This window comes from Ovis canadensis, chromosome 8 (assembly GCF_042477335.2).
Source record: "Ovis canadensis isolate MfBH-ARS-UI-01 breed Bighorn chromosome 8, ARS-UI_OviCan_v2, whole genome shotgun sequence".
In the NCBI taxonomy this organism is placed as follows: Eukaryota; Metazoa; Chordata; class Mammalia; order Artiodactyla; family Bovidae; genus Ovis; species Ovis canadensis.
In genome coordinates, this window is record NC_091252.1 from 71,477,043 (window position 1) to 71,501,043 (window position 24,001).

The 24,001-nt window shown below is 37.8% G+C and overlaps 1 protein-coding gene across 5 annotated transcripts in view; it reads right to left on the reverse strand.

Annotated features, from left to right (window-relative positions):
* The window catches only part of AHI1 (Abelson helper integration site 1), a 223,063-nt gene that overhangs the window by 89,253 nt on the left and 109,809 nt on the right, over positions 1-24,001 (reverse strand). For all 5 annotated transcript variants that reach the window (XM_069599286.1, XM_069599285.1, XM_069599289.1 and 2 more), the window contains one exon: positions 23,783-23,900. In XM_069599286.1, the coding sequence (XP_069455387.1) occupies positions 23,783-23,900 (118 nt within the window). The remainder of the gene's footprint in view (positions 1-23,782; positions 23,901-24,001) is intronic.

Genomic DNA, 24,001 nt, shown 5'->3' on the forward strand with positions numbered 1-24,001 from the left:
TTCCTGGATTAGGAAGATCCCCGAAAGGCTGCCCACTCCAGTATTCTGGCCTGGACTCCACTACAGTCCATGGGGTCTCAAACAGTCAGATATGACTGAGTGACTTTCACTTTCACTTTCAAGCAATATAATTAAGTATTTATAGGACAAAGGTTGGCAATTTTAATAATGAGTTCTTGTTAGAACTTAATGGCTTGCCTCATAAAACCTAAGGAGAAAATATTGACTTTATCATGCATTTAATTAAAAATTTTTATTATTAAAAATTTATTATAAAATATCCCTGGTGGCTCAGACGGTAAAGCGTCTGTCTACAATGTGGGAGACCCGGGTTCGATCCCTGGGTTGGGAAGATCTCCTGGAGAAAGAAATGGCAATCCACTCCAGTACTATTGCCTGGAAAATCCCATGGACAGAGGAGCCTGGTAGGCTACAGCCCATGGGGTCGCAAAGAGTCGGACATGACTGAGCGACTTCGCTTCACTTCATACACATACATACATATATATGTGTGTGCATATATATAGATATATGCACACACATATATGTGTATGTGTATATATACATATATACAAATAAATATAAATAAAGCCTGCTCCTTCCTCTCTGTCTCACTACTTGTTGGGACACTCATCATTTGAATTATTGAAACAGCTTTCTAATCCAACTCCCTGATTTGTTCCATGAACCTTCCAATGACATCCCACACTGCCAGAGAACTGCTTAACTCAAACCAGCCTGCAAAGCCATTCGGACATCCCTTCAAGTCAGAGCAAGCATTGTGCTCTCCAGGAAACACTAGGTGATTTTCTTCTCCTCACCCCACTACTGATTTAGATGCCCTCCGACATGTCTCCCTCCCTTAGTATTCCTGTGCAATCCTCTATCACAGCATTTCCATCACTGTACTTAATAAAACTTGTTTTAGTTTCTTGCATCATACAGTTCATCTTCAATAAACGTGTGTTGAATGACTGAATACATGAATATAGAAAATGAGAATTACAAAAACATTTTGCAGCAGAACTGGCTACAGATTCTCCACAGGTATAGGCATCCCATATCCTACATATTTTTCTAAATATTCATCTAAAATGGAATTTATCATAAATGTGAATTTTAAAAGTGGCTTATCCTCATTTAACCTGGTAAAATGTTTATATTTATTTCATATCAGATTTTTCAGGATGCTATGGAAAGCCCTCTATATATTTTAAAGATTTCAGAAAGAGAATATTCTTTGAAAACTGCATTTTTCATTTATTATATGGAAAAACTTCTCCAAATTCAGAAACATCAAAGCCTACAGCCCTTGAATCCACAATGTTTGGATATCTGTACATCACAGACAGAGGTAGAGCAGCAAATATTCAAACCACAATTAGTAGGCTTTCCTGTGTCAGTCATGGCATCAGGTAGTAAGCCACTCACCAGAAGTATGTAAACATGAATGAGCACCTAAGACACTAGGAAGTAGGGTAAAAGAGGTCCATAAATTCTGAGACTAGTAAATTAATGCTTGTGAAAGAGTATAAAGCAAGCAAGGAGAAGTGAGTAGCTATATGGTGAAGAATACATCGCTCAGACAATGTGACTCATGTCTTCAGTCCCACCACCGACTGGGTATAATTCAGTCTTTCTGTGCTTCAGTTCCATCTCATACCCTGTGGGAAGATTTCCTGGCTATACCAGTCTCTAAGTGATCTGTGCTATTTATTCCCAAATATCAGTCAAAAATTAAATTTACTGATCCAATGAATACATAAAGCTAGTATTTCTTTAACTGACTCATAAACTGATACACAAATAATTTAATTATGATAGCTAATCACTCCTCAAAATCCCACAGTTCTTATTTGTACTTAAGAACTGAACAGAATTTTTAGTATTTCATCAATTTCTGATGAAAGAGACTGAAGTCTGTGCAAATCATATCTTTTGTGACATGTTCTAGATATTCAATCTGAGGACAGTCAAGTATGTTTCTAACAAAATTGAGACTAGGACAAAACACTTCAATTCTGGTATTTAATCATTAAAATATAATTTAATCTGTCTTTAATACTGTTATTAATTATTTGAACAATGTTATGTAGTCTCTTGCAAATCACAAGTACAGCTACAAAAAGATGAAGGGTAATCATACAATTCAGTTTATTTCTTTTTTATTCAGATTTGTTGCTGCAAAGAGGAATTTTTAAAAAGACATTTAACATTAAAAAAAAAGCTTTCTGTACGTGCTTGTATTTTCAGTGTTTCCTTTATTGTCTTTTGAGGCAGCAAATATCGAAGCTATTGATCTCACAGTCATCCTAATGGTTCTTAGTTTCTTCAATAGTCTCTTCTAGCTTATCTCACATGAATTATTATCTATTTGGTTCACTGATGTATTCACTAACACTTAGAACTGTGCCTGGGACAAAGTAAGTACGCATTGGGTACTTATTGAATGTATGAATGAATCTTGCATTCCCAGTTTTTGCATGTACAGGAATTAAACACCCTTCCCTGGTGGTTCAGAGGTTAAAGCGTCTGCCTGCAATGCGGGAGACCTGGGTTCAATCCCTGAGTCGGGAAGATCCCCTGGAGAAGGAAATGGCAACCCACTCCAGTACTCTTCCCTGGAGAATCCCATGGACAGAGGAACTTGGTGGGCTACAGTCCACGGGGTTGCAAAGAGTCGGACACGACTGAGCGACTTCACTTTCACTTATAATTGAAAAAACAAAGCACATATACAAAAGAAGAAAATTAACATTAGAAAGGATTTAATAATGGAAAGCTATTTTCATCTACTACAGTGGTATGGTATTGAGAATATAAGAAAGAGAGAACTCATTTTCCCAGGTCTAGTCATAAAAGATACAATTTAAATTTTAGGGAGAGATAAGAAAATTTTGAACATAAGCACGACGGTTTAGAAGATGTTTTTGACCACTCAAAGCAATGAGAAGTCATTTTAAAAATATGATTATATTGTATTAATATTTTCCCTGTTCAAAGTCCAATGAATATTAAGAAGTACATTAACTTGCCTAATTGCTATACTGTGCATTTATAACTGCCTTTAACATTAAAGTGTTTTATTTTCAACTCTTTATTAAATCTTCACTTGAAAATATACAGATTGAAAAGCCTGAGATGACATTAAGTATCAAGTCTCATAACATTATTACAAAAGGAAAAATTAAGAAAAAAGGAAAACAAAACCACCTCTGCAAAAATTCCCAAACTTTGTTAATTCTAAATTGATTAAAAAAAAAACCCCAAAACCTGCCTAATTAGATTTAATAGCTTTGAGATGTGAAAGACTGGGATTTCTTTCAAAAGGGCAAATATACACAGCACACACATACACAGTGTCACTCATACACATTAATATAAAAGAAACTGGAGGGTTTTCTATGTATTAACTCACTTATTCCCAGAATAGTCCTGGGAGACACATTTGAAAGAAGTAACATAGCAATTAAGGTTATGACATGACTTGTGACATATTAGTCATATAAAAGGCCAGCAACAAAATTCAGATTCCTAACTCTAAGCTGTCATTTAGAGCAGTCTTAAATGGATAATATTGTTCTATACTGTAAAGACAACACAGAATTAATACATTTAATTAAGCCGATTCCTTTCTCTGTGTTTCCTGAGTGTTTTACACTTATCTCCTGTTGAAATCATCTCTCCAATATCTTATAACTATTTCTTTGCCTGCTATATTCCCCAACTAGCCTGGGAGGACTTTGAGGGTAGTCTTTCATCTTCCATTAGGGCTTGGCATAGTCCCTAACACATAGTAAACTCACCATACACACTGGTTGATAAACTATATGAATTAATTTTTGATAAAGTATAAAAAATCTTTTATTTTTTAAACTCAGTAACAGCTTTTTTAAGAGTGCTTCTACTAAAATATAGTATTTCTGGTTTTGATTTAAAAAAAAGGGAAAAGATGGACACTAGTCAAAAATCATCCTCAATTTTATTATATTATTATTATTATTTGAATTTTTTTAGAGAAGAAAGTTGAAAAAAAAAGTAAATTGACTGAAATTAGAGCATTAGAAAAATGTTCTTTTTACTTCTCAAACATTTACATCGCAAAAACCGCTTAAATTATTTAAAAAAAATGACCAGTCATTCCACTTAGTCAATTCTTAGTTTCCATATTTGTCATCAACTTTGCTCTCAGATGTGCAGAAAAAAAAAACAACAGAGTAATTCTTTACATTTTCATTCACTTTTTACTCAAGGAAAAAGCTTCCTGAAAACACATGTTTAAAATTCTGGAAAATACAAATCAACATTATCTAGACATCTCTATCATTACCAGAAGGTCTGATTCCTCAACCTAATTTCCATTGTTAGTTGACATTTTCAATAAATGATGGATATTCATTTCCAGAAAACATTGCCAGTAAATTCTATGATATCACAGTCTCTTCACTATCCAGACCAAACTGACTAAACCACAAAATGCAAAAGCATGCAGTTAGCTTCTCTATGAGAAGCCTTAGGCTATTCTGAGTACAGCTTAGAAAAGTATAACCCAACTGAGTAAGAGTAAATGAAAATTTCATTTATATAACCCTCCTTCTCTGAATTTCCAGGGCTTTCAGCAGACACAACCAAAATGTTTAAAAACTAACCTATTTCTTGTCATTGACTTAAATCACAAAACAGTTACTTTGGGAGGTGGAAATTTAAATAAAAATTATCATTTTTATGATATAAATGGTATTTCATTTTTTCCCATCATCAGGGGAAGGGAAACATAAAGAGCTGCTTTCTTCATTCTAAGTAGTGCCTACTCTAAGCAAGATCAGTCAATAAAAATATAACTAATTTTTCAAAGTCATAACTTTTCACAGAATAACAGAACATAAAGACTGAAATGGACAGTGTTGGGAAATATGAGAAAATGCTAATGTATAGATATATAAAGGAAAGGAATGCACATACATGATTAACACGGAGTAAAATTTATTCTACTTTAAACATGAACTAAACTATTCTTCATTGTCAGAGATATGGTCAACATTTGATATATTTATATAGTGCTGAAAAACTAAAAATAATCATAAGATCTAGCAACTGAAGAAAGGCTTTGAAATTATAGAATACTCATTTTCTTTAAGACCAGGCACTAAGTTTATTATCACAAAAAAAATGTACAAAAAACCTTGCAAGAACATACTCGGGAATATATCCCACAACATCTTTTTGTATGCCTAACTACCTAAACAATGGAAAAACTGTCAATTTCAGTATGAAATTATAAAAATAGTAAAATGTATCTTATGGCTGATATTAAACAGTATTAAATGTAGTCTTTCTGAAACTATAAGAAACAGACCATAAATTAGGCCTGGTCAAAAATAATTTTGCCATTTTATAACCTGCCCTCCCACCTTGCCTGCTGCAGCCAATATAAAGTTGTTGTAATCCTTCCTCTAATCCTCACTCTGAGTAGATTGGTTGCTGATACTATCAATTTTCCCTGGAGGCACAGCAGTAAAGTACAAAACATTCATGATTTCCACCATGACATGAATTATGTTCTGATAGGGAAGCTGAAACCTTCAACTTCTCCTACCTTAGGATTATGTAATAAAAACTCCTTTTGTCTTGGAAACGTCTTAATTAGTATGCCTAGAAGTTGTACTCTGAAAAAAAATATGGACTAAAAGAACATGGATTTTTACTTAAGACATTCACTAAATTTAATTGTAAGAGCATAGTGATTTCTCTTTCTAAAAGTTTAGTGGGAAGTTAAAAATCAAAAAGTTCAATGATTAAAACAGTTCTGGATATAGTCATAAAGATACTATCTATAACTCTACTGCATTGTAAGTCAAACATAGGTTGGTATTTAAAAACTTTCACTTGCAGTAAACACTTTCCTATCCTCTATTCTCAAATGACGAGTCACTAAGATGAAATAACTTGCTCCTGGAGCAAACAAAATCTTTTTTGTTTAGATTCAAACAAAATCTGAATCTAAATTCAGGTGTTTCTGACCTCTTGGCTAAGTGCTACTAGACTATGTGGTACTAATTTAAATATGAAAAATAAACTCCTGGACTCTCTATTCAAGTTAATCAATACTGCTTGTTAACAACATCTATACAATCATGATGATGAAATATCATGAAATCTTCAGGATGATATATTCAGGAAAGTTTTAATATTAAAAGCATTATTTGTACTTAATTAAAAATGGGTAATCTAGTCTTAATATTGTAACACCTGATTTGTCTGATGTCAGATAATAGAGATTTACATCAAAGTAGATATAGGTCTGAACTTGTGCGCAATGACAGCTACTGGCCATGTGTCATTATTTAAATTTAAATGGAAACAAAGGAAAATTAAAAATTTAGTTTCTAAGTCACACAAAACACATATCGAGTATTCCACATGAGACTGGAGGCTCCCATATAGACTGTGCTGGTCTAGAATTCAGCAAAGAGGTCTGGGCGGAAGACTAACACTTGAGAATCACTGGGCGTGTGGGTTTTCTTTAGTTATGAGATCGTCAAGGAAGTGAAAATATATTATATACAGGGAATGAAAGAGGATCAGAATGCAGTGGAGCAGTCTAAGAAGACATGGAAGAGAAGAGGAAGAACAGCAAAGAAGGATGAAGAGCACTGGCTAATGAGATAAGAGAAAGAGACCGAGAATGCAGTCGCCTGGAAGCCATGTGTTAACAACCCATCAAATGTGTCAAATGCCACTGACAGGTCAAGCAAGATAAGGACAGAGAGCTGACCACTGGAATTAGCGGTGTGGACAGGTCACTGGTGAGACTGAAAAAACAGATCAGAGATTTCAACAAACTTAGAGAAGATGAAAAGTGATTCGAAACATCTGTCTGAAAACATGACCGTGGGCTGAAGGAGATATAGAATCTACTGGACAACAAAACTCAAGAGGAGTTGCGAACACTGAATCAGCGTATTAGGAAGGTGGTGAAATAAAATATAACCCAGGAGAAATCATCGAAGGTTCATATGGAAAACACTTGGGCCAAACAGGATGTAGATCCCACATAAAATGAATACTGCTGAGCATTAACCACACACACACAAAAAAAGTGGCATGGTCTCTGAGAAAAAATATTGAACAAACCATCTGGAAAGAGTGAAGATCTTCAGAGTGGATACTGTTGATCTGCTTATTCTCTTACTGGCAATTAGTCTGACAGCCTGACAGGTGAATTCATTTATTTTGCCTGTTTACCCTAAATATAAGCTGCCAGTTAATGTTTTAGCCACATACGCAAAGTTCTTGATAGGCTTTCTGCTTAGATGACAAAATAGCTAATTATAGTTACTTACACAACAGAAGAGGAAAGAACACCATATTTGCACCCAGTCCTTCATTTAAAAAAACAGATACCAAGGATCATCAGATATAAAGGAAAAATCACTAGCATAAAAGAAAAGCACAGGATATATTAACAGATGAAAAAAACTGAACATAGAAGAAATGTCAATTCAGAGAAGAGAACTTAGAGAGATTTAGGAAGATATAATGACATCCGCAGAACTTTGATACTAGGAAAAAGGAACAATCAGGACAAGAAAGAAACCATGAAGGTCAAATGGATGATTGGTGAACTAAGGAAGATTTAGAATAAAGGCATGAGAGGGCTGATTAGTTAGAGAAAGGAGGAGTCCAAAGTTTCCACCTGAAAAATGGTAATGCGAACATCAAGAGTAAAATACAGAAACTCCTTTCAGGAAGCTCAACCTCACTCATGGCAATGATTACAATTCAATCACATATATGACAAAAAGTGGTTCGCACATATTAGATTGGTGCAAAAGTAATAGCGGTTGTGCTTTGTTGATCTCTGTCTTTTGATATTGGAATATATTCTTAAATGCAGGTTATGTTATACATCGTCTGCGTATTTCTCATTTTATGTTTTTTGCCAATGACTTATTACTTGCTGCGTGTTTTTTTTTTAGATTATGGAAATGATGTTAGACAAAAAGCAAATTTGAGCAATTTTCTAATTCGAGTTCAAAGGGGGTGGCAAAGCAGCAGAGCCACATCTATAATGCATGTGGCCCAGGAACTGCTAATGGACATACAGCGCAGCAGTGGTTCAGGGAGTTTCGCAAAGAAGACGAGAACCTCGAAGATGAGGAGTGCAGTGGCCGGCATCGGAAGCTGACACCACCAACTGAGAGGATCATCAAAAACTCTTCACATGAGGTGGCCAAAGTATTCCTGAATATATCATCCTGAAGATTTCACGATGTTTCATCATCATGATTGTATAGATGTTATTAACAAGCAGTATTGATTAACTTGAATAGAGAGTCCAGGAGTTTATTGACAACTACACGTGTCAAAGAACTCAATGTGGACCATTCTATGGCTGTTCAACATTTCAAGCAAATTGGAAAGGTGAAAAAGCTCAGTGAGTGAGTGCCTCATGAGCTGACTGAAATTTAAAAAAAATTGTCGTTTTGAACAATTCTTCTTATTCTATGCAACAACAACGAACCACTTCTTCATCACATTATGATGTGCAACAAAAAGTGGGCTGAATATGAAAACTGGTGAGGACCAGCTCAGTGGCTGGAACAAAAAGAAGCTCCAAAGCATTTCCCAAAGTCAAACTTGCACCAGAAAAAGGTCATGGTCACTGACCAACCTAGACAGCATATTAAAAAGCAGAGACATTACTTTGCCAACAAAGGTCCATCTAGTCAAGGCTATGGTTTTTACAGTGGTCATGTATGGATGTGAGAGCTGGGCTATAAAGAAAGCTGAGCCCCGAAGAATTGATGCTTTTGAACAGTGGTGTTGGAGACTCTTGAGAGTCCCTTAAAGGAGATCAGCCCTGGGTGTTCACTGGAAGGACTGATGCTAAAGCCGAAACTCCAATACTTTGGCTACCTCATGTGAAGAGTTGTCTCATTGGAAAAGACCCTGATGCTGGGAAAGATTGAGGGCACGAGGAGAAGGGGACGACAGAGGATGAGATGGCTGGATGGCATCACCGACTCAATGGACATGGGTTTGGGTGGACTCCGGGAGTTGGTGATGGACAGGGAGGCCTGGCATGCTGTGCTGCGGTTCATGGGGTCGCAAACAGTTGGATATGACCGAGCGACTGAACTGAACTGAACTGAACTGTTTGACTGTCTGTGCCCAGCTGATCCACCACAGCTTTCTAAATCCCAGTGAAACCACTACATATGAGAAGTATGCTCAGCAAATCGATGAGATGCACCAAAAACGTCGATTCCTGAAGCCGATTCTGGTCCACAGAAAGGGCCCAATTCTTTTTCATGACAATGCTCGAAGACACGTCGTACAACCAACACTTCAAAAGTTGAATGAACTGGGCTACGGAGTTTTGCCTCATTTACCATTTTCACTTGACCCCTTGCCAACAGACTACCGCTTCTCCAAGCATCTCAACAACTTTTTGCAGGGAAAACACATCAACAAAGAGGAAGCAGAAAATGCTTTCCAAGAATTTTTCAAACCCTGAAGTATGGACCTTTTATGCTACAGGAATAAACAAACTTATTTCTCATTGGTAAAGATGTGTTGATTGTAATGGTTCCCATTTTGATTAATAAATATGTGTTTGAGCCTAGTTACAGTGATTTGAAATTCACGGTCTGAAACCACATTTACATTTGCATCAACCTAATATATCTCACTACACAAGTATGAAGCTGAAAATCTTTTCTAAGATTAGATTTCATATTTCAGAGCCACATAAACTAGAATAGCTATTTAACTTTGCTTAAACTCTCAGAAATTTTGTATTTTGATCTTTTAAAAAAAGATGTCTTATGCAAATAGCTTCTATAAATCTTTAAAATATAAAAAAGACAAATCAAGTGTTTGTTATCACATCAATTGGAAAACTTTGATAAAAAGGTAAACATCAGAATATCTATAAAATACAAATTCAGTGATCTGGCATGTACTCTGGCTATGTTACAATGAAATTATGTAGTTTTCATGTTCATTAAATCCATAAGATCTCATTTTAATTTCCTATAGTTTATGGTTTTCAGTTGCTTTCTTGTTATTTTTCAGTAACTTAGTTATTTTACTTTAAAAACTAATCCACTGGGCAAGTATCACAGTATACTTTACAACTAAATTTAGTAGGTTCTTAAACAAAACACACACACACACACAGAGAAATGTATCTAAAAAGAAGAAAAACATAAAGCAAATCTTCTGTTTTTAACGGACGGGAGAAAAAGGTTGAAAATTGTAAAGTTTGAACCAATTATACCATATAAATGTTCTATAAAATAGCTTCTTACAAAATAAATGTCTAGAAAATAGTCCATAAATTTAAGCTCATTCAAATCAGCAGATTTAGATGAAGAGAAATGCTTGCATTCATATTTTCTCTTCAGAGGGTATCAGGAGAAATCTCAATGCAGACCTTGAGAAGTTTCAATAACCTTGTGTACGAAGATTATTCATTAAGTATGTTAACATTCACTTGAGTTGATAAAAATGATGTTCAAATTAGTAAAGAAGGAATATGTAGAATGGGCGTCCCAGGTGGCTCGAGCGGTAAAGAATCCACCTGCCAATGCAGAAGACATAAGAGATGCGGGTTCAATCCTCAGGTTGGAAAGATCCCCTGGAGGAGGGCGCTGCAACCCACTCTGGTATTCTTGCCTGGAGAATCCCCATGGACAGAGGAGTCTGGTGGGCTACAGTCCATGGGGTCACACAGAGTATGGACACAACTGAAGTGACAGCACAGACACACACAAATATGTAGAATATACTTTAAGTTATGAACATGGTTAGAAACAGTTTACTAATTCAAGCAATGTTACTGAAGAAATATACACACTTTTATTACAAGTACAGATATGCTTCAATATGCAACAAGTAGATTAACTCAAATCACTGGAGAATCACTCAGTAAAACCCTCATGAAGTGAAGTGAAGTCGCTCAGTTGTGTCCGACTCTTTGCGACCCCATGGACTGTAGCCTACCAGGCTCCTCCATCCATGGGATTTTCCAGGCAATAGTACTGGAGTGGGGTGCCATTTCCTTCTCCAGGGGATCTTCTCGACCCAGAGATCGAACCCAGGTCTCCTGCATTGCAGACAGACACTTTACCCTCTGAGCCACCCTCATATTGGTTATTAAAACAGCATCTTATACCTTTAATGTACCATCAAACACCAGCTTTAGAGCATCCAATTACTAATGACAACAAAAATATCTAACAAATGAAATCTCCTCTTTGTGGAAAGGAATATAAAATAGTGATGCTGTGTTAAAGAAAAAAATCCATGTGATCAAGGTCTTTTTCTCAGTGTCCAGAAAAATCCAAATATTAAAACAATCCCATCTGCAGGGGTTTTGTGTGGGCTGGTACTTATATGGAAAGCCAAAGTATCAAAAGTTAAGTAGCTTCTAGCTGGATTATATATATTTGAGGTATATTTGTTTGAAAACTTGTCTTCTCCAGCATTTATTGCTGGTGCACTGGGATGACCCAGAGAGATGATATGGGGAGAGTGGTGGGAGGGGGGTTCAGGGTTGGGAACTCATGTACACCTGTGGTGGTTTCATGTCAAGGTATGGCAAAACCAATACAGTATTGTAAAGTAAAAAAATAAAATTTAAATTAAAAAAAAATAAAAGCAAAAAAAAAAAAGAAAACTTGTCTTCTAATTACTTCAACTTAATGTCTTTTTTGGCATGCTTCTCAAAATTCTCTTTTGAGAATCCATGTTTGCCTTTCTGACATGTTCTTTTCTCTATCATCACTTAACACATTTTATTAAATCATGTCTTAAGGTTTCCTCCATTCCTTTGGCCACAGTGCAAACTGTATAATTTCAAACTTAAAAAGAATCTCCCATAGAATCTCATGATGTTTATTCTCACAGTATCTTATGGATTTCAAAGTATTAAAAATACCCTTCAGAGCCTCACAATTCTATGAAGTGGAAAAATCATCTGAAGAGGAAAGTAGAGACACTATACTGGGAGAGAGAAACTACCCAAGGTAACAGCTGTGAAGGGGCAGAATTAAGAGTCAGGCCCAACCCTTCTGGCCTTCTGACCCCAGGTCGAGTGCTTTTTCCACCAAAACACACAAGCGCTGGATTCAGAAGAGTGGTTGGTTAGCAGCATAAGGCAAACGGAAGGACATCTGTCTACAGAAAATCAGTTAATTCTGTAAATTATCTACAGTAGTGAATTAATTCCTTTCACCAACCCATATCTGAACTTAAGCCTTGGAATTCTGGAGATCCGAAAGCAGAATTCAATGAAACATTCTTTTTCAATGAATAGTTTGAAGTTCATTAAGTAATACTATCAGAAAATTCTGCCAATTCTGATAGTATGAAAGAGTACTTTGAACTCATTTTACCTTCCTTAAAATGGAAACTCCCTTTTACCATCACCTGTGTTTGAGTTATTCTAACCTAATTTTTGCGTAAATGTTTTATTTTTCTCCCTTTGAAATACAAGAACCATCATATTTCCAGTTTACATGTAATATGCCTTTGATAATGGGTTTATATAAGGATATCACAGACTCTCTGGTGAATTTATGACACACAAATAATAGATTTGTTACATTATTTAAAAAATTTTGCACTTCTCTATAAGAAGTTACACAGAAGAATACATAGAAGAACTATACAAAACAGATTTCAATGACCCAGATAACCATTATGCTGTGATCATTCACCTAGAGCCAGACATCCTGGAATGTGAAGTCAAGCAGGCCTTAGATTTCAGTTACATTATTTAAAAAATTGTGCACTTCTCTAAAATGTTACACAAAAGAATACATAGAAGAACTATACAAAACAGATTTTAATGGCCCAGATGACGACGATGGTGTGATCACTCACCTAGAGCCAAACATCCTGGAATGTGAAGTCAAGTGGGCCTTAGGAAGCATCACTACGAACAAAGCTAGTGGAGGTGGTGGAATTCCAGTTGAGCTATTTCAAATCCTAACAGATGATGTTGTGAAAGTGCTGCACTCAATATGCCAGCAAATCTGGAAAACTCAGCAGTGGCCACAGGACTAGAAAAGGTCAGTTCTCACTCCAATCCCAAAGAAAGGCAATGCCAAAGATTGCTCAAACTACCACACAACTGCACTCACCTCACACACTAACAAAGTAATACTCAAAATTCTCTAAGCCAGGCTTCAACATTACGTGAACCGAGAACTTCCAGATATTCAAGCTGGATTTAGAAAAGGCAGAGGAACCACAGAACAAATTTCCAACATCCGCTGGATCATTGAAAAAGCAAGAGAGTTCCAGAAAAACATCTACTTCTGCTTTATTGACTATGGTAAAGCCTGTGACTGTGTGGATCACAACAATCTGTGCAACATTCTTAAAAGAGATTGGATTACCAGACCACCTTCCTTGCCTCCTGAAAAATTTATATGCAGGTCAGGAAGCAACAGTTAGAACTAGACATGGAACAACAGACTGGTTCCAAATAGGAAAAGGAGTATGTCAAGGCTGTATACTGTCACTCTGCTCATTTAACTTATATGCAGAGGACATCATGCATAATGCCAGGCTGGATGCGGCGCAAGCGGGAATCAAGATTGCTGGGAGAAATATCAATAACCTCAGATATGCAGATGACACCACCCTTATGGCAGAAAGTGAAGAACTAAAAAGCCTCTTGATGAAAGTGAAAGAGGAGAGTGAAAAAGTTGGCTTAAAGCTCAACATTCAGAAAACTAAAATCATGGCATCTGGTCCCATCACTTCATAGCAAATAGATAGGAAAACAATGGAAAACAGTGTCAGACTTTATTTTTGGGGGCTCCAAAATCACTGCAGATGGTGACTGTAGCCATGAAATTAAAAGACGCTTGCTCCTTGGAAGAAAAGCTATGACCAACCTAGACAGCATATCAAAAAGCAGAGACATTACCTTGCCAACAAGGGTCTGTCTAGCCAAAGCTACAGTTTTTCCAGCAGTCATGTATGGATGTGAAAGTTGGACTAATAAAGAAAGCTGAGCACCAAAGAATTGATGCTTTTGAACTGTGGTGTTGAAGAAGATTCTTGAGAGCCCCTTGGACTGCAAAGAGGTCCAACCAGCCCATCCTAAAGGAGATCAGTCCTGGGTGTTCATTGGAAGGACTGATGGTGAAGCCAAAACTCCAATATTCTGGCCAACTGATGCGAAGAACTGGCTCGTTGGAAAAGACCCTGATGCTGGGAACGATCGAAGGCAGGAGGAGAAGGGGACGACAGAGGATGAGATGGCTGGATGGCATCACCAACTTGATGGACATGAGTTTGAACAAGCTCTGGCAGTTGGTGATGGACAGGGAAGCCTGGTATGCTGCAGTCCATGGGGTTGCAAAGAGTCAAGACATGACTGAGCGACTGAACTGAACTGATAAAAAGTTAAAACCTTGCTTAAAAATATTGACATATTGAAAACAATAAAATTAAAATTTAACTAGAAAAATAGCTCCTAATTTTCAGAACTGCTCAAGGAAATAACTTTTCATTTGGCTGAAATAAATAGAAAAATACATTTTTCAAACATTATCCAACATGTGGAAGTACAAAAATTAACTTGACTGATCTCTCAATCAATACTAAAGTTATCTGAATTATTTTATGATTTAAGTCAAATATCTTGACGGTTTAGGGTATGATAAAAACATTAATATATGTTAACATGTTGTAAAGGAGAGTGCAAATAAATTATGGAGAAGACAGAAACTACTGATTGTTTTTTAAAAGCCATGTCACATTCTGCCTCTCCATCAAATTCCAAGTCTACAATTTTAAAACATGATAAAAAGATTACATGAAGAGTCATACTAATAAAAATGAATCATTTTATTTTACATGATTCTACTTACCTATTGATATGAATTAAATTTAGTACAATGCAGTGAAAAGACACATTAGGTACACAAAAATGAATGGTGCTGTCCTTCAAATATAGACATACAAAGATGATAGCACTTTCTACCTTCCACCGTCATAACTGTGATTGATTTTACTCATTACTGAATAATCCACATGTTAAAATTCACTACTATCACAAGAACTCTTGAGATGGTTGAATGGGATCTGGGATTCAGACCAATGACCAGAGTGAAATTTCTCGAGAATCTCTTGATATGACTGGAGACTGAATACCACAGTTTCACTGGAACTAGGCTTTAAGAAATCTAGTAACTGGCAAAGACAGAGTTGTATATCAAGGCCCAGTAAAAAGATAAGTTCATGAATTCTTAGAAAATTACTTTCATGACACCTCAGTATTAACAACTACACCTATTCCAAACAGTACTGTGTAGGTTACTAGTTTGCAATATATCACACACCTCCAATGCTAGGGAGCAAAAGTCACATGCATGGCCAGAGGGACCTCTGGACAGAGTGGGAGGACAATGGGCCAGGGATGAGGGATGGATCCAGGCACAGCATCATCAAGGATCCACCTCACGTTTGAACTAGTACCCCCTCTCTGCAGAGGCAGAAGCAGCATGGGGCGGGGAGTGTGAGAAGTACTGAACCAGGAGAGAGGCAATCTTTCTCTAGATACGAATGCCACCAGCTATATGAACTCTCATTTCAGGCCCTCTGCTTCTCAGTTTTGATGTAAAGGGACTGAAAGTCAAAGTTTTAAGGTCTTACAACAAATAATCGCTCAGTTGTGTACAACTCTTTGTAATCCCATGGACTGTAGTCCACCAGGATCCTCTGTCTGTGGGATTTTTCAGGCAAGAATACCGGAGTGGGTTGCCATTCCCTTCTTTAGGCGATCTTCCTGACCCAGGGATAGAACCTGGTCTCCTGCAGATTCTTTACCAAGAAGCTCTCAAAAGAGTTTACACTCTGTGATTTTAATGTTGATTTCTCAGAGGGGTTTGCTGAGGATCAAATGAAGATGTATATAAATAAATTTTTTGATACAAGTAGAAGTCACACATGTTATTTTACAGATTTTCTTCATTATACTAAGGAAGCACAGGAACAGTATAACATGTTCATTATGTGGTGAGACAAGATGGTTGGATGGCATCACCGACTCTATGGACATGAGTTTGAGTAAGCTATGGGAGTTGGTGATGGACAGGGAAGCCTGGTATGCTGCAGTCCATGGGGTCGCAAAGAGTCAGACACTGAACTGAACCTACATTTTAATTTAAAATGTTAAAATTAAAATTTCTCCCCCCCCCAGCTTTATTTAGGTATGCTGCTGCTAAGTTGCTTCAGTCCTGTCTGACTCTGTGTGACCCCAAAGACAGCAGCCCACCAGGCTCCCCCGTCCTTGGGATTCTCCAGGCAAGAATACTGGAGTGGGTTGCCATTTCCTTCTCCAATGCATGAAAGTGAAAAGTGAAAGTGAAGTCGCTCAGTCATGTCCAACTCTTTGCGACCCCATGGACTGCAGCCAACCAGGCTCCTCCATCCATGGAATTTTCTAGGCAAGAGTACTGGAGTGGGTTGCCATTAGGTATAATTGGTGAATATATTTTTATAAATTTCTTACACAAATTACTCAGAAAACATTTATGGTTTTAATTTTAATAAAATTAGCTGATTATTTTGTTCATTAGGTACCTGGAACAATAGCCTAATAAACAGTTGCTGAAATAAGTATCTCATAGGTGTTGTATCCAGCTTTTTTCCTCTCTAACCCACCCCTCACCAAGACACCAATATGTCTAGAAACATATTTTATTATTACTCTTTCATCCTCATACCTTTGGATAGCTCTATTTTATCTAGAGAATGAAATGTGAATTCCTCAGTAGGGCACAATTTGACCTCATCTACCTTTGCAGCTCAGGTCTTCCTAAATACATCAATCTCATCATTTCCTCCAGCTAACCTAAGCCTCATACCACTGAGCAGTCAAGTCAGGCTCTTTTCCAATTGTTTGTTCAGAAGCTCAGTGTGGCTTTCCTGATGGCTCAAGTGGTAAAGAATCTGCCTGCAGTGCAGGAGACACAGGAGACACGGGTTCAATCCCTGAGTTGAAAAGATCCCCTGGAGGAAAATGGCAACCCACTCAGTATTCTTGCCTGGAGAATCCCATGGACAGAGGAGCCTGGCGGGCTATAGTCCATAGGGTTGCAAAGAGCTGGACAAGACTGAGCGCACAACCATCTCAGCTTAGTGTGCCCTTCTAAAGCCCACCTGCTGATGAGGCCAGTGACAAAGACGGGAGGCAAGACTCTGGAAGGTTTCATAAGGACTTTGGAACTCATTCTGATTGCTGGAGAAAGCCACTTAAGAGTTTTAAATAGGGAAATAATAGAATCTAATTTATTTTTCAAAGAATCTTGTCTGCTATGGGGAGAATAATCTAAGGGATAGGAGCAGAAGTAGGGGAGTGGAAGGAAAAGAGGGATCCCTAAACGACAGGGTACATGTACCTGAGTATTTGGTGGGAAGACCTGGTATGGGGCAGGGGAAGTGGAGGTAGATGAAGGGTTTGGGGGCAAGAGTTTTGCTTGGACGTGTAAAGTACGAGAAATTGCCCCACTGCTTTATAGCTCTATATTTCAGCAATACTTTGTTTATACTGTGATTTCAGAATTTATCACACTCTGACGTAATTTGCTGCATGCTCATTTGCCTTCCCAACCAGACGGTAAGCTCCCTGAGGACAGAGACTGTCTTATTTAGTCCATATATTTTAGTAAGGACCTTAAGCAAAATAGTTACTTAGAATGATTAGAGAATAAGTAAAGACAGTATTCTAGAAACTCTAAAGAAAATAGACCAAAGAAGAAACAAATACTTTCCTTGCCATCTCCATTACCCAGAACTCACCTGGAATGAGGTCAATAGAGTGAAGTCGCTCAGTCATGTCTGACTCTTTGTGACCCGTGGACTGTAGTCCACCAAGCTCCTCTATCCATGGGATTCTCCAGGCAAGAATACTGGAGTGGGTTGCCATTTCCTTCTCCAAATAGAAGTGATAGCAGACCATAAACCCACCCCTGGCTCTAATCTTCCAACATATAAACTCACATATATAATATGTATCAAATCAAGGTCTCCTCTTAAGCCTCTGGGATGAAGGCCAGTAGGCCATACTGACTAGTCCTGTGTAAATTGTTATTTTTTTTTTTTAGTTTTTTATTTTTTAAATTTTAAAATCTTTAATTCTTACATGCATTCCCAAACATGAACCCCCCTCCCACCTCCCTCCCCATAACATCTCTCTGGGTCATCCCCATGCACCAGCCCCAAGCATGCTGCATCCTGCGTCAGACATAGACTGGCGATTCAATTCACATGATAGTATACATGTTAGAATGTCATTCTCCCAAATCATCCCACCCTCTCCCTCTCCCTCTGAGTCCAAAAGTCCGTTATACACATCTGTGCCTCTTTCCCTGTCTTGCATACAGGGTCGTCATTGCCATTTTCCTAAATTCCATATGTATGTGTTAGTATACTGTATTGGTGTTTTTCTTTCTGGCTTACTTCACTCTGTATAATCGGCTCCAGTTTCATCCATCTCATCAGAACTGATTCAAATGAATTCTTTTTTACGGCTGAGTAATACTCCATCGTGTATATGTACCACAGCTTTCTTATCCATTCATCTGCTGATGGACATCTAGGTTGTTTCCATGTCCTGGCTATTATAAACAGTGCTGCGATGAACATTGGGGTACATGTGTCTCTTTCAATTCTGGTTTCCTCGGTGTGTATGCCCAGCAGTGGGATTGCTGGGTCATAAGGTAGTTCTATTTGCAATTTTTTAAGGAATCTCCACACTGTTCTCCATAGTGGCTGTACTAGTTTGCATTCCCACCAACAGTGTAGGAGGGATCCCTTTTCTCCACACCCTCTCCAGCATTTATTGCTTGCAGATTTTTGGATCGCAGCCATTCTGACTGGTGTGAAGTGGTACCTCATTGTGGTTTTGATTTGCATTTCTCTAATAATGAGTGATGTTGAGCATCTTTTCATGTGTTTGTTAGCCATCCATATGTCTTTAAATTGTATTTTTTTATACTGTACAAACTGAAAGAGCTGCACATAAGACTTGATATTTAGACAGCTTTTCAGTAAGATTTTTATTTTAAAATATCTTATCTATATTATTTTCATAGTCCTTCATTTCAGATTCTAATAGATTATTTGTACGGTCAAGAACACTTAACTATTGTCCCCTTTTAAAACTGTTTTGAATATTGAATAGACTCACAGAATTTTTAAGACAGAAACTCACCAAATCCAGAGTCCTCATTTACCTGCAGGGAGGAAAAAAACTGAAGCTTAAAGAAACTGCTAAAAATTCTAGTCATTCAGAAGTGGAGCCAAGCATAGAAACTAGTTCACCTGTTTCCTAGTGCAGGATTTTTTTTTTTCACAAAGACTGGCTTCTTAATGAATAAGATGGATTTGGCCACCTTGCAATGGACTACATACTCTGCTTTTATAAGTTTTCTATACAATGATATCTCAAAAAATTTCTTTTTTCTTTTTTGGCTGTGCAGCAGGTGTCATCTTAGTTCCCTGACCAGAGATTGAACCTATGTCCCCAGCATTGGAAGCCTGAAGTCTTAGCCACTGGACTTCCACAGAAGTCTCTCAACAAATTTTACAGGAAAGATATGCCTTAAAATGAGAATAACTAAAAATCGAGCAAAGCAGTCCTACCAGGTATTACATGGCTTAATGGTCATGCTCCTGGGACAGTGCTCACATTGAGGGATATGCATTATTTAAAAGTCCCACTCAAGCCGTATATGACCATGAAAGCTAAAGGTAAAGGAAGGGAATCCAAGGTAAAACTGAAGTTTGCAAGGCTTGCTTTTATCATACCTGGTTTTCCTTTTATTCTTTATCTGTCAGAGTGGTAATCACTCTTCCATTTCAAAGCCTTCCTATCTATCCTCTCTGCTCTTTCCTATTACAGAAAAAGAAAGAATTTTATATCTATTATCTACACCTCATTGGCTGATAAACTTAAGAGACTACTTGAATGAACTTGGAAGAAAAGTTATGACCAACCTAGATAGCATATTCAAAAGCAGAGACATTACTTTGCTGACTAAGGTCCGTCTAGTCAAGGCTATGGTTTTTTCTGTGGTCATGTATGGATGTGAGAGTTGGACTGTGAAGAAGGCTGAGTGCTGAAGAGTTGATGCTTTTGAACTGTGGTGTTGGAGAAGACTCTTGAGAGTCCCTTGGACTGCAAGGAGATCCAACCAGTTCATTCTGAAGGAGATCAGCCCTGGGATTTCTTTGGAAGGAATGATGCTAAAGCTGAAACTCCAGTACTTTGGCCACCTCATGCAAAGAGTTGACTCACTGGAAAAGACTCTGATGCTGGGAGGGATTGGGGGCAGGAGGAGAAGGGGATGACTGAGGATGAGATGGCTGGATGGCATCATGGACTCGATGAATGTGAGTCTGACTGAACTCTGGGAGATGGTGATGGACAGGGAGGCCTGGTGTGCTGTGATTCATGGGGTCGCAGAGTTGGGCACAACTGAGCAACTGAACTGAACTGAACTGAATGAACTTTAATCAATCTGCTAACTTGATCAGACTTATGTTTTACACTCTTAATCCTGAAATGTGGAAGGCAAGATTTGTTCCTGGAAGAATCTGAGATCTCAGCAGAAAGATAGGCATCAAGTGGTGGAGCCAGGTTCCCTCCTATGGGGAGGGAGGTGGGAGGGGGGTTCATGTTTGGGAACGCATGTAAGAATTAAAGATTTTAAAATTTAAAAAATTAAAAAAAAAAATTCAAAAGAGAAAAAAAAAATGACAAAGGAGAAGCTCTATACAGTCAACAAAAACAAGACCAGGAGCTGACTGTGGCTCAGATCATGAACTCCTTATTACCAAATTCAGACTTAATAGAAGAAAGTAGGGAAAACCGCTAGACCATTCAGGTATGACCTAAATCAAATTGCTTATGATTATACAGTGGAAGTGAGAAATAGATTTAAGGGACTAGATCTGATAGATAGAGTGCCTGGTAAGGTTCGTGACCTTGTACAGGAGACAGGAATCAAGACCATCCCCCTGGAAAAGAAATGCAAAAAAGCAAAATGGCTGTCTGGGAAGGCCTTACAAATAGCTGTGAAAAGAAGAGGGGTGAAAAGCAAAGGAGAAAAGGAAAGATATAAGCATCTGAATGCAGAGTTCCAAAGAATACCAAGAAGAGATAAGAAAGCCTTCTTCAGTGATCAATGCAAAGAAATAGAGGAAAACAACAGAATGGCAAAGACTAGTGATCTCTTCAAGAAAATTAGAGATACCAAGGGAACATTTCATGCAAAGATGGGCTCGATAAAGGACAGAAATGGTATGGACCTAACAGAAGCAGAAGATATTAAGAAGAGGTGGCAAGAATACACAGAAGAACTGTACAAAAAAGATCTTCATGACCCAGATAATCACGATGGTGTGATCACTAATCTAGAGCCAGACATCCTGGAATGAAGTCAAGTGGGCCTTAGAAAGCATCACTATGAACAAGCCTAGTGGAGGTGATGGAATCGCAGTTGAGCTATTTCAAATCCTAAAAGATGATACTGTGAAAGTGCTGCACTCAATATGCCAGCAAATTTGGAAAACTCAGCAGTGGCCACAGGACTGGAAAAGGTCAGTTTTCATTCCAATCCCAAAGAAAAGCAATGCCAAAGAATGCTCAGACTACCTCACAATTGCACTCATCTCACATGCTAGTAAAGTAATGCTCAAAATTCTCCAAGCCAGGCTTTAGCAGTATGTGAACTGTGAACTTCCTGATGTTCAAGCTGGTTTTAGAAAAGGCAGAGGAACCAGAGATCAAATTGCCAACATCTGCTGGATCATGGAAAAAGCCAGAGAGTTCCAGAAAAACATCTATTTCTGCTTTATTGACTATGCCAAAGCCTTTGACTGTGTGGATCACAATAAACTATGGAAAATTCTGAGAGAGATGGGAATACCAGACCACCTGACCTGCCTCTTGAGAAATCTGTATGCAGGTCAGGAAGCAACAGTTAGAACTGGACATGGAACAACAGACTGGTTCCAAATAGGAAAATGAGAGTTATGTCAAGGCTGTATATTGTCACTGTGCTTATTTAACTTATATGCAGAGTACATTGTGAGAAACGCTGGACTGGAAGAAACACAAGCTGGAATCAAGATTACTGGGAGAAATATCAATAACCTCAGATATGCAGGTGACACCACCCTTATGACAGAAAGTGAAGAGGAACTAAAAAGCCTCTTGATAAAAGTGATAGTGGAGAGTAAAAAAGCTGGCTTAAAGCTCAACATTCAGAAAACGAAGATCATGGCACCTGGTCCCATCAGTTCATGGGAAATAGACGGGGAAACAGTGGAAACAGTGTCAGACTTTAATTTTTTTGGCTCCAAAATCACTTCAGATGGTGATTGCAGCCATGAAATTAAGACGCTTACTCCTTGGCAGGAAAGTTATGACCAACCTAGACAGTATATTAAAAAGCAGAGACATTACTTTGCCAATTAAGGTCCGCCATGGTTTTTCCAGTAGTGGTGCATGGATGCGAGAGTTGGACTGTGAAGAAAGCTGAGCGCCGAAGAATTGATGCTTTTGAACTGTGATGCTGTAGAAGACTTTTGAAAGTCCCTTGGACTGCAAGGAGATGCAACCAGTCCATCTTAAAGGAGATCAGTCCTGGGTGTTCATTGGAAGGGCTAATGTTGAAGCTGAAACTCAATACTTTGGCCACCTGTTGTGAACAGCTGACTCATTTGAAAAGACCCTGATGCTGGGAACAATTGAGGGCAGGAGGAGAAGGGGACGACAGAGGATGAGATGGTTGGATGGTATCACTGGCTCAGTGGACATGAATTTTGGTATCTCCGTGAGTTGGTGATGGACAGGGAGGTCTGCCATGCTCACGGGGTCGCAGAGAGTCAGACACGACTGAGCAACTGAATTGAACTGAACCGAATATGTAACTCAGCAATATTACACTAACTTCATAGGCAAACTCCAAAAACCTTCAAAGTAGAAAAGTAATATTGTTCCTAAAGTTCTAAATAACTTAAGCTGATCTCGTCAAGCTCAAGTTTCTTCTTTGTCAAAGACAACTGTTTTGTTATTCTCAGTTCTCTCATCTTTCTGAAAGATTTCCACAGTAGAAAAAAAATTATAAAATACCAAAAGCTAACAGAAGCAGACATCTTTCAATACCAAAAATATACACTTCTCACTTAGATGCTTCTTCTCTGAGATTCTTTGAAAACCTTATTCAAATTAATTTAAAATATTCGCCTATAATTTGCAATTGTTCAGTTCGTTTCAACTCTGTGCTTGATATACATTTTAATAACTAGCTTCTTTGCATCTTTTGTTAATTTTCCAATTTTGAAGAAACGTGATATTTTGGCAGGATGCATCGTGTTTCTACCAAAATGCATTTTACCTGGGCTTTCTTTGAAATGAATTACAAAATCTGATTATCCATAAACTATGGTTCCTTAACCCACAGGAAACTGAATCAGATATAAAACTCATGTTCTGTGACTTTTCAATTATCTGCTCAAAAGAATAGAAGATGAGAGTATCTACCATTAAAGTCACCAAATTCAAATTTGCTTTTGAAATAATTTAGTGATTTTTAAAGAAAAAAATGCTGGAATATAATTCACCAAGTGTGAAAATTGACCGTTATAATGCTATGAGCCGTACTTCTGAAGTGAAATACATGACATCCATTAAAAAATAGAATCTGAACATTTACAGAATAGTCAAAGTAAGAAAGGGGCTCACCGGTTTGAGTGAAACCGAACTGACGCAGAATCTGATGAGCGTCCAGCACGTTTGATTGTTTTGACTTAGACTGCTGTGAGGAGGCTGATGTCGAAGTGAATGAGAGATTTTTGTTGACCTGTAATAGGAAAGGCAAATCAGAAATGAAAGCGTAATTTCCTGGGTTACTGATGCAAATAGTGGATGAGAAATATTTGCTTACAATGCAAACCAGGGAAC